This window comes from Bombus pyrosoma, linkage group LG7 (genome assembly GCF_014825855.1).
Source record: "Bombus pyrosoma isolate SC7728 linkage group LG7, ASM1482585v1, whole genome shotgun sequence".
Classification (NCBI taxonomy): domain Eukaryota; kingdom Metazoa; phylum Arthropoda; class Insecta; order Hymenoptera; family Apidae; genus Bombus; species Bombus pyrosoma.
Window position 1 is genome coordinate 4,303,912 of NC_057776.1, and position 11,953 is coordinate 4,315,864.

The following is an 11,953-nucleotide window of genomic DNA, read 5'->3' on the forward strand; positions in this document are numbered from 1 at the left end:
GAGACAGGCTGATTCGACGGGAAGATTGCGAAACACAAACACACGAATGAAGAGTAAAGAACAGCATAGATGTGAACTTACCGACGACGGAGAGGTGCATCGAATGGCCGATCGGTGGTGTTGTTGACACTTGACACTCGTAGATCCCGGAATCACGACGCTGAGGATATTTCACCTGCAGCGTCCAGTCTTCGGTTCTGGGAAAGTGTGATGCCACGAATCTTTGGTCGGATGTATACGTTTCAACGCCAACAGTTAAAAGATGGATATCCCTGTGCCTTACCCAGGAAACCTACATACAGGACAGGCACACGCCATATGTATATATATATACAGGTAAACACGTGTTGTAGCATAGAAGGGATCAGAACACATAGTAAGCACAAATCTCATAAGGTGAACATAAAGCAGATTTGAAAGCGGATCAATGGTAACCAGCGGTGCTATCACGTGTAAGTAGATACCGTTGAATAATAAAACGACCATCGACGTGTAATTTTGCGTGCGAAACTATTTAAAGTTGAAATCGAACACTTGCGTTTAACTATCAATTCGCATGAATAACTGCTGGAAATTGATTCCATCTCTGATATCCGATAAGCGGCGGTCCATTTAAATAATATTCTCTATCGGCTACCGAGAGATAGTCGTATATACCGATTATTTGTTGACTTTTCCATCGAATAACCGAGGAATGCTTTTTTAAGCCGTGGCTAATACGCGTATCGATGTTAATTCGAACAATAGAGTTTTCCTCCCACTACGGATGAGGAAAGAGAAAAAAAAAGGAAACACAGACAATCATAGAGATTTACTGTACCGTATTTTTCAGGGAATGTTCAAAAAACTGTATAACGTATCTCTCTGATTCTCATATTATCTGACGCGTAAAAACCGCTCGATGGGAATTCCGCGCCGATGACACGTATCACAGGTGTGTGTACACGTGCGCAATGTAAGAAATGCGATGTTGCCAGGACAACAACGACAGCGTAGATATCTGTAATTAATGCTCCTGTAACGCGTCCTGATATATTCACAAACATCAATTTGCATCAGTTGGGCACACCGATTGTTGTCGACTAAATAATTATTAACGTTATCCGCTACATGACAAACTTTTTGTCTGTGTGGGTCTCACGTATACGACACACATACCGAAACAAAATGCGATCAGATATGCATGTGTGTATATATGTACATGAAAACCGTTGAATATGCATCATTCGATGTACAGACTCTCTATCTGTCTGTCTGTCTCTCTCTCTCTCTATCCCTTTCTCCCTCTGTCTGTCTGTCTGTCTCTCTCTCTCTCTCTCTCTCTCTCTCTGTCTCTCTCATAGAGTCAGAGTAAAATGTTCGTACTTCACGCCTTCAGCGATCGTCATTGATTGCACGCTGATGGTTTAATGCCATTTGTTGTTCTGGCTCGTTAAACCACGTTTCCCTGGCATGCGCGCGCGCTCGTGTGTGCTTCTAAATAGACTACAAATTAGTATTTAGGACATACCGATAATCGGTACGTCGCGTCATCATCGCACAAAGGAATATTAATGAAAAAGACGTGACGGATAACCGTGGGTCCTGGCTATATATACGCAGATGGATGAAACGCCACCCTGTTGGGTTTTTATAAAACGCACTTACTCAAGACCCTATCCATCGTATCCTGACCGATTGTGATTAACCAGTAGCTATTTAAAATTTAAGTAGAGATTAAAACGTTATTTGCAATTAAAGCTGACTGAAGATAGGCTGGCCAGACTTGCATGAGAATTATAGCGTTCGGTAGAAACGGTAGACTGAGCAGTAGACTTTCGAAAAGGACACGCGCGTGTACCGCGATGAATTATGCACCGGATCGCATAAGTAGCTTGATGGAACCCTGATATGTGCATTTACCGCACGACACGTGATCTCTTCGCGTGCTCTCGCTATTCCTGTTACGTCGGCAGTGCTTTTTTCGATACACCATAATATCCTTTCTTCTCTAATGAGAGACTTCTGACTTGTGTGACTCCGGCAACAGCACAGAAAGGAGTAAAGGTAGAACGAAAAAAAAAGAGACGAAGAGAGAGAAAAAAAGAAACTTTTTTGAAAACAAAGTGCACTCCGTACAGCGTTATCGGTGCTTCGCGAAAGAAAGGTTGAAGAGGAAACACGGACAGGGATTAAAGGAGACGGGATAGGTGGAAGGAGTGGAGGGTGCACGAAATAAAAACTGCTCGGCCGTGCGTATTATAAAAAAGCAAAAGCTTTCTGTTTTACTTAAATTTCTCCGGTAAATAGGGGAACTATAGGTAACGGAAAAACGAACGATAGAAAAGAAATAGGAAACTTCGCTCTTGTACCTATCTGTATCGCGATAGCTAACTTCTACTCCGTTATACCGTAACCGTCTAATGGCCGAACTTAAATTGTACATTTCGCTACATTATGCAGTATATACCAGACCGATTCTTTCATTTTTTTCTCTCTTTCAGAAACACAACCGCATTATACTCTCTTTCAAAATCGTCATTAACTCCATCGAGCACATATACCTGAGCTTGAAAAGCGCTGCTGTTGCCATCCCATTAACGTTTCCAAGCGAAAGTAATTACGAAGAGAAAAATCTCCGCGAATTATCGAATTTCTATCCGTTGCTGACAGCCGATAATCTCGTTCGCGGACAGAGACCACGTGACTCGCATCTTTAATAGAAGAGAGATTACCTACCGTACGATCGCCCAGATTCCGTACTCGACAGGTGAGGGTGGCCGTTTTGCCAACCAGCGCGGTGACATTCCGTGACGCTGAGATGTCAAAGTAAGGTCCACGGTCGAGCGGTTCCAGTGCCCGATTCTCGTGCATCTCGGAATCGGATGTGCTCCGGGCAAGTCTTTGCACTTTAAGAAGAAACATACACGGAACAAAACCAAAACAACCTCGCGCGCGTACATGTAAAGATTATATATTGATATATATATACACGCACACACACAAACACATACATATAAACAAACACATAAATGCAGAGAAAAGCAGCTTTCAATGGGCTCGCTTCAATCTCCAGATTGCGGTGGATTGTTCTTTGACCCGAAAGATTATTTCCCGTGCTTCGCTGCACCGCGAACCGCTATAAGGCCGGAAATCGCGAGTAGAATAGAGAAAAGAGGAAATGTTCGCCACGTTTCGTCATTCGTTATCGGAATTTTGTTAACTCCTCGTGTTTACCGCGGAACTCTCGTACGCGCCAGAGGAGGCGTGTACGATATACGGGCCAGAAGTGGCAAGAAATCATTTTAACGTGTCCCGAAGTGGTACGCGGTAAAAGGCCACGTATATAATACATACGTACATATGTATATCTGCACGTACACATATACGTGCATCTCCTATTTTCGGGTTCGGACATAGACCTTGCCTACGTTTCGTCATAAAGTATTAAAGTAACTCGGTAAAGTTTCAACGCAGCAGTTTCAGAAACTACTTTATCTCATAATACGTGGCAGTGAACTATCGCTGGCAACCCGTTCTGTCACTTTTCTCTCTTTTGTGCGTATCCCGGTGGAAAAATATATCGCACCCCAAGTAGCAGCAGCAGCCGTCGCGTTATTATAACGAATGTTCCCAATATTTTCATCGCGGTACCCGTCGTTGCTCGTGTAACCGCGATTATATTCGTATTCGTTGTACCTGAAACGGCGTGCTTTATTCGCCCCGTTTCATACCGCTTACAATCAGCAGGGTATACACACGAGAAATTACCTCTTTTTCTCATTACCTATTATTTTCAATCTAAACAATTTTTCAAAGAGAAATTCTTTTCAAACCGGGGGGGGCGAGGTTGAGCGGCGGGGTGAAAATTCAGTTAAATCGTTTTAAAAAGCATCATTGTTCGGGCAAACTACGATTACGCAAACCGATTCAAAAAACAATCCGCCTTGAACAGTTAAACACGTGGCTGATGAATTTCCACTTACCCGAAAACAATAGACCCAGAGTAAAAAATAAACTCTTCATTTTTTGTTTCTCTCTCTCATATTCGATTCACGATGTCGCTTGATAGAACCGTCGCGTTTTTCAAAAAAATCCACCACAATCTTTGTTTCAACCGGCGAGATGTATGGGAAAAAGGAAAAGTAATGGAATAGTAATACGAGGTTTATATGAGACGAGATAGTGGGAGATAAGGGAGTTTTCGCGTTCTCTGTGATCACTCTTCCTCGAGACCAGACTTTCACTTATTAATTATTTCCATCGAACCGATCCATCCCATCCGCGATGCTTTAATCTTCTCCCTGGTATGGTGCAATAATCCAAAATCGAGCGTTCGATACAGCATTTCGCGATACAAAGACTAGTGTAGAGATCAAACTCGTGAAAGGAGATACGAATCGATAAGCATCCGATTTTCCTTTAGTTTTTCACTGAATGTCGCCATTATGTCTCCGCTATTCGAGATCTACGCGTTGGCATGCATAGAAATCGCCCCCGATACTTCTTCCCCATAATAGTCCGTCTCACTCCCACTTACGTGACACTAGTACTTCTCTCTTCCCGCTGGAACGTGCCTTTATCCGTGAACTACTTAATTGACCAACGGTACATAGATGAACAAAACCTCTCTTTTTTACTTCTTCGTATTCTTTGAAATTGAGGAACAAAAACTATCTAAAAGAAAGGGATATTCATTCGACGACTTGTACACCGTGTTCTTATAATATATATTCTACTATGCAAATCGAACGATCTCAACTGATTTTCATTCTTCTGTACGTAGCAACGGGCGGTGGAAAAAACAAAAAAGTCTAGGTGTAATCTCACGTTCTACTCGTATTTCGTTACTAAACGAAGCGAACGATTAACGTAAAGTAGATGATCTAATTCTTCTGATTCATGGACCGTGTTGTCGAACGAATTGGAAAAAGAGGAGTATGCGTCTGAAGCGTGTGCGCGGATGGATCTTCTCTCCTTAGTGAGTTTGGTACGTTGAACGAGGAGCGCGGCGAGCGTAGACAGAGCACGATAAAACTCGTGTACGAGTATCCGAGCGAAACTGACAGTGCATGCGACACGGCCCGGGAGAGACGCCCTGCCATCTGTCCTTGCACACGCCCCGCTTTCCCTCACCCGAAGTCAAGGGGAAGATGGGGTAGACATCGTCCGGCGCAAGCGTATCCCTTTAGTTCTATAACAGGCACGCACACAACGATGCATAACGGGGTGAGCGTGCAGCATCCCTAGTCAAGAATCGAATTCCATACCGGACCGATCGTCGTCCTCGTCGTCGTCATTGTCGTACACGTGTCATACGCACCAACACACGTTATGCACCGTAACAAATTTCATGCAGCGCAACGCAAAGTAAGAGTAAAAGAGAGAGAGAGAGAGAGAGAGGAGTCAGTCTTTTGCATCGTTTTCCACGTAAACGGGCTGGATCGAGCTTATCGCTTCGATCGCGGTCCGTATGAAAGACAGTAAACAAAACGAGGCTGTTTCCTCGAATGTTTTTGACCGTTGAAATTGCTTGGACCTGGCTATCGAATGTCGAACTATACTCATCGTAATGCGCCCTTTAGAAATGCAAAAATATTTGTCATTTATGCGGTGTTTGCGACTATCAATGTATTTTGTATTTTGACCTTTTTGAACGTACGTTTGATAAATAAATTTTCAAAAGAGATTGAAATCGCTTCTCGTCATTTTCGGATTTTTGAATTTTGTCATTTATTAGATTTAATAAACAATTAATGAAAATCTAATAATTATATTTCTGTTGTATTTATTCCAATTTAATAATAATAAGGATTTAATCAATCCTTTGAATATGTATATATCATATAGCGTGTTATAGATACAAGTATGTTAGATACAATTATGTTAGATACATGATATACATATGTATATACGTATAGATACAAACGATACGCGTAAATCTCGAGAAAATTTGCCGTTCAAAGAAGACATTATGTGAATCTGCTTGGGACGAGAAAAGACTGAGATAGGGTGCTCACTTTAGGAAATCTTCCATGGAACAAGATTCTGGCTAATCTCGGATATTTCGTGTTAGCGGGACAGATGTTGGGTATATCTACGTTTACTTAAGGAACGTCGTTGCACATTTTTCACTGAACGTCAAGATGGTTTTACAAGAAGAGGTTGAATAATGGGCGTTTGTAGTATCAGTCGTTGGAAAGAAGAAACAAGGAGAAGCTTTAGGAAGTACCAAAGCACACCACCCCCTTTTGTTCTGTCGAGTATAATGGACATGCATCGCGTCCCTTTTCTGCTGCTTTTTAATGTATAATTTACACGATGGAATTGAAAGAGAAATCGATGCCCTAAATCGTTAGAAGTGAAACGCACAAAAGACGTACAGCTTTGGTATCAAGGGATTCGACTTGAGTTTTCTCTCTTCGTGAGAGATTTCTTTCCCTCTTTTCTTTCTTCTTTTTGCCTCGGTAATCACGTAACAGTACGCGATGATCGAAAGTAGTGGAAAAAGCGCAGATTCAGTCGATGGTAAAACATGCAGTGCACGTTTTTCCGATAAGTTTATCTTCTAATTTATTTACGGTTCAGGCGCTTAAGAGCAAAGAATAAAAACGGAGAAATACAGCTATAATTCCTCGAACTATATTGAAATTATTCTTCGATCTGATACAAACATTTCTTTGAAAATGATGATATACACAATTATTTAGCGCTATAATAGAATTTGTATTTTACATTTGTAACATTATAGGCTCGTTACTAAATCGTAACGTTGCATTGTAATCAGTTAATTGATTAATTATATATGACAATTAATTTATGGAAATATTATATATTATGCTTAATAAGCATTTAGTTTGTGTGGTTATGAACATCTTCGATATCAATGATTTCGATAATAGAAGCTTCATTATTCGATGTTACAATATCGATTATGGTTCGAGTTTCAAATTTCAAGATGGTAGTAACGTGAACTTTCAAGTTTTATAGGTTATGTTACGGAATGATGATATTACGAATCCTTTGCTACGACATCCAAATATAAAAATGTTATCGTATTTTGGCTGTTTAGCTATACGGAGTGATTCAATTGATTAGAATTTAAAAATTATGTCATACGTCGGAATGTAAATTCTACCCTTTAACCGATCGATCGGTCTGCGAAAGCAAACTGTGGTTCCTATAAGTTTAAGTACTTGTTTTCCGTACCTCGCAAAAATGGATGACCAAGCTTGCCCGAGATGCAAAACTACCAAATATCGAAATCCATCATTAAAAATGATGGTAAACGTTTGCGGTCATACGTTGTGTGAAAGCTGCGTGGATTTGTTATTTCTGAAAGGTTAGTATCTTTGAGCTTAGTAATCGTTAAGAGAATCTTGTCATGCAAACTTTGTAGGTTCTGGATCATGTCCCGAATGTAAAATTCCTCTGAGAAGAGCGAATTTCCGTGTACAATTATTCGAGGACCCTATGGTAGAAAAGGAAGTAAACATCAGGAAAAGAATTCTTAGAGACTTCAACAAGAAGGAGGAGGACTTTGCAACGTTAAGAGAATACAATGATTACTTAGAAGAAATTGAGACATTAATATATAACTTGGCTAATAATATTGATGTAGTAGAAACAAATAAGAAAATAGAACAGTACAAAAGAGACAACAAAGATCAAATAACAAAGAGTAAATCTAAGATTGGTAGAAGCGAATATGAACTGGAAGAGATGATCGAGTTAGAGAAACAGAAAGAGGAAGAAAGAAGATTGGAAATTGCTAAAGAAGAAATTGAAGCTAAAAAGAAAAAGATCCGTGAAAAGGAAGCATTAATAGACGAGCTTACATTTTCAGAAGGAAATGCAAAGAGCATTGTAGAGACATTTGCCTCTGTCATACAAGCATCTAAGAAAGAACAGAAAGCAGCACCTGCTAAAGTCACTCAATTTAGTACAGGAATTAAATTTAGTAATCAGGGAGGTCAGAGTTACATGCCCATACCAAAGATCGAAGAAGGTCCTCTGTATTGTTACACTCCTATTAGACAAGGGACAGATGGCCCAACACCTCCTAGTTGGAGAGAATTGCAAGCTCGTGGATACGTTTCTCATGTACGCGTTGAATCCTCAGCAGAAAGGGCAGGTGGATTTAAAGCACATGTTGCATGCTTAAGAGCATTGCAAGAATCCATGGCTGGTTTATATCACAATCCCTCACAGAGCCAAACAGAATTCACAACTGTATAATTGTACAAACTGTTTTAATACCAAGAAAACCATATCTCTAGTTTTATATATAGGATACGATTAATGATCGTCTAATTGTCGCATACAATCCAAAATCTCTGATAAATCGTTACTCAATAAGTAATACATGCCAAGTTAATTACGTATATGTGATATAATCAGAAGTTACAGGTATATGTGCCTTGTATATTTATATAATTTAGTATTATATATTGTATATTATGATTATAACATGAACACTACATGACTGTAGTACCTGTGCATAGATTAAGAAACAATCACTTTTTTGTTTCCATGCAAAATAAAATTCATTTTGTTAAAAATAATAATACATGTTAATAATTTTCTCTTTTTCCTTACCATCGGCGAAAGATAAATTTTTGTTTGTGTTGCAACATTAATAGCGGTGTTGGTTAAAATTAAATATGTACATATTATTACTATTGCTAACTGTGTAATGTGTAATCATCAATCACAAACACATGACATTCAATGCTCTTTTGAGTTTCACATCTTGATAGTCGCTTGATTCCCCATACGTAGTTTTATGTCGCATGTGACGTTATCGGTTTAGTACAATACTGGTTTGAATTAGAATTAAAGTCTTATATGAAATTATAAATAAAATATAGAACAGCATATGCTATAATCGCAACAAAAGTTATTATTAATTATAATTTAATATCTAATTTTTTAAAGGGCACAGGATATAGCCTTCAAGAAATTGTTAAGAATATTTAACCGCATTATATTTGTTTCTCCAGTAATTTTAATCTCGGAAAAAATATTTTGAAAATGTTTAGTTATTGAAGTGTGCACGAATGTGGTAGAACTCCAGGGAGTTAACTCGTATGTGGACTCAAATAATCATATTTGGACATTGAGCTCGACTTACCAAATGTAATATACATGAATGGATGACAAAATCTCATTGTATTGCATTCGATTTGATTGCATTTGCTTCCTCAAACCTATGAATATGATCTGATTCTTTGGTTTTGTGCGGGCATGGAGAGTTACATTCCATTCATAAACACTTAATAGTTACACTTTGTATTGGCACTGATTTTATATGAATTAGTTAAATAAAATTAAAAAATGAATTAAAAAATGAATTAAAAAATAAAGGGTTATTTCAAAGATTTCAAAGGTTTGGTTCATTAAATAAAATAAAATAAATCATTAATTCAATTGTTACGAATTGATGGTATTGTTGTAAATTAATATTAAATTGTCATAAAATAATTAAATAATTATTATAAATTAATAGTTAAAATGTTAAAAATTAATGACTTTAACGTCATAAATTAATAGCTTAATTTTTGTAAATTATCAGTTTAATGTCATATATTAATAGTTTAGTTGTTATAAATTAATAAGTTTAATGTTATGAATTAATAGCTTAAGTATGATGAAATAATAGTGTAAATATTAGAAATTAATAGTTAAACCATTAATAAGTAAGCAAAAGCTCTTTCTCGAACTTCACAATGCGAAAGTTCAAGGAAAAATGAGTTCGCGCGCAAATCGAATGTTCCTTATATGCTCGATAACATATCGTTAACGACGTTTCGAAAGGTTAGTCGCCTCATCACGATGTGCTATGTTTACTAATGTCATGAAAAGAAGTTTTTTTATTATAACACAATCAAATTAAATAACTTGTTAGTTGCAACTTACCACCTTTAACAATTTGTTACAATAATCACGTTTATTACTTTTATATTTTTTTACGAGCTAGAACTAAATTTACATTTCTTTGGTACTTAGGATTGTGTTAATCTATTGTTGATCTATTAAATGCTATTTTGTGACAAAAAATTTGTACTGCAATATATAAACATGAAATTGACCACTGGTAAAGAATGTACACCCATCCCGAAGAGAACATAATTTACTTATACATATATATATATATAATGTCTGAATTTATAATGATTACAGATTTCTCGAAATTTTTTTACTAAATCTGTCATTTTTACCACTCGTGGTAATATGTTTTAACAAATTATAAGTTTGTTTAATTTAATTTTAAATATACACCGTTGCTCAACAATTAATTATTAAAATATGTTTTCGCATACACAACTCTGTTTTACTTTCTAATATAAGAATAATATAATATAAGAATATAAGAATCTAATATAACAGATTTCACGGTCAGATAAATGAGTTTAATGATCATAAGTTTATTTAATCTAGTACTGAACTGAAGTTTTGTGTGAATAAACGGAGCGTGTTCAAGCATATAGTTCAAACGGACTTATAATTACAAGTATCGCGGCGTGAAGTTACTCTGATTTTTTTGAAGGTCTGTATTTCAGAATGTGAGTTATGGAGTCCCATTTAACGTTAGGTCTATCTTGTTCTTAGTTAATAAATGGAACTTCGTATCTCACGTTCTTAAATGCCAACCTTAGAAGAAATAAGAGTGTTTCTTATACCCTCTAAGATTTATTATGGCGAACCTTTTAACAATATCAGGCATTAGTACTGATGATAATAGAACTATTGATCGACTGTAGGTATTTTCCAACATCAATGATAAATGGAACAGAAATCGAGATGATCGGAGCATATATAATTTAATTCCATATTGTAGCATTCTTTGTAAACGATATTTTGTATCAAAACATATCGCAGTAACATTATTAAAAATAAAAATTTTAATAAAAGATTGACAGTGATCGACAGAGCAATCAAAAGGTACATGACCAATTATCTGAACAGTAGAGACCTATCTAGAAGGAAACACTGTCCCCCACCAATGTTCTTTTTGCATTTAAATTAATCATAAAGGACCCATTAAAAAGAAAACATTATAAAAGCATATTTTAAATTTTACATAACCTTACATTCAACCTTTTAAAAAGTACTGATATTAATCAACATGTTTTACGTATAATATGCTGCTATCGCGATAATTATAGTTATTTTGTATATGTAGTTATCAAAATATAAATATAAATGCATATTTTTCAGAAATTCCTTTATCCTGAAAAAATTATAATAAGTTACCATTATGTTGAAATCCGGAACTTCCACTTAATTAGTTCACTTCATTTCACTCAACTATAATTAGATAATTGTGTAATAATAGTGTACAACTGTCCATTTTACTTTACAAATAACAGTAATAAAACGTACATCAAATTAATAGCAAATTTATTTTGTGATTTATTGTGTGTATTCCGGTACTTTACTTGACTTATTCCAAATAGAATTCTCAAATTTCCAATATAAATACGATCTTCGAACAAAAACAAGTTTCGATAGTAGTTATTTAGATTGTAAATAGAAACAAATAAGACGTTTATTTCATCGATCAATATTTACGTATCGAATTGGCAGCCGATTCAAATAAATCAATAGTTGAAAAGTAGATAAAAGGATACATGTAGCCCAAACAACAAAGAAGTGACAAGTGACACCATTTTACTTTAGTTGGCTTTTCGTGAATGTAGAGGTTAATAGAATGTTTTCATTAAAACATCTGTTTGATGACTGAAATATTTATTTTCACATGAAGTTTACGTTTATTATAAACAAGTGAATGATACAGAATGTAAAATAAAGATCTAAGAACATAAACCAAACAGTATATTAATAACATGCATTTACTTCGACACATAATTTTTTAAGCCTGCAATATTATAGGTCACGGTATATATGTACATATTTTCATTACACATAACTGAATGTATATATATATATATACATATATATATATATATAC

At 36.3% G+C, this 11,953-nt stretch overlaps 2 protein-coding genes across 4 annotated transcripts in view; one reads left to right on the forward strand and one right to left on the reverse strand.

Moving 5' to 3' along the window:
* The window catches only part of LOC122569744, a 62,097-nt gene extending 56,392 nt beyond the window's left edge, over positions 1–5,705 (reverse strand). Inside the window, exons 1-3 of one of the 3 annotated variants that reach the window (XR_006317562.1) lie at positions 3,966–5,679; positions 2,719–2,888; positions 82–292 (exon numbers count right to left, since the gene is read on the reverse strand). Coding sequence is in view for 2 of the 3 variants with exons in the window: in XM_043731276.1 (XP_043587211.1) it covers positions 82–292; positions 2,719–2,888; positions 3,966–4,005 (421 nt within the window). In the remaining variant the exon portion in view is untranslated. Of the gene's footprint in view, positions 1–81; positions 293–2,718; positions 2,889–3,965 lie in introns of all 3 variants that reach the window. The other 2 variants (XM_043731276.1, XM_043731275.1) reach the window with 2 other exon arrangements.
* Positions 5,706–6,912: 1,207 nt separating this feature from the next.
* LOC122569759 (CDK-activating kinase assembly factor MAT1) lies at positions 6,913–8,543 on the forward strand. Its single transcript, XM_043731313.1, has 2 exons — positions 6,913–7,321; positions 7,379–8,543. Exons 1-2 carry the CDS (start codon positions 7,198–7,200, stop codon positions 8,215–8,217), a joined length of 963 nt encoding a protein of 320 aa, XP_043587248.1. The 5' UTR covers positions 6,913–7,197; the 3' UTR covers positions 8,218–8,543.
* Positions 8,544–11,953: the final 3,410 nt, after the last annotated feature.

What these genes read in the sequence shown, in the direction of transcription:
- LOC122569759 (XM_043731313.1), top strand. Translation starts at nt 7,198, where the DNA reads ATGGATGACCAAGCTTGCCCGAGATGCAAAACTACCAAATATCGAAAT. An exon ending in GGATTTGTTATTTCTGAAAG is followed by an intron (nt 7,322 to 7,378) that starts GTTAGTATCTTT and finishes CAAACTTTGTAG; the next exon opens with GTTCTGGATCATGTCCCGAA.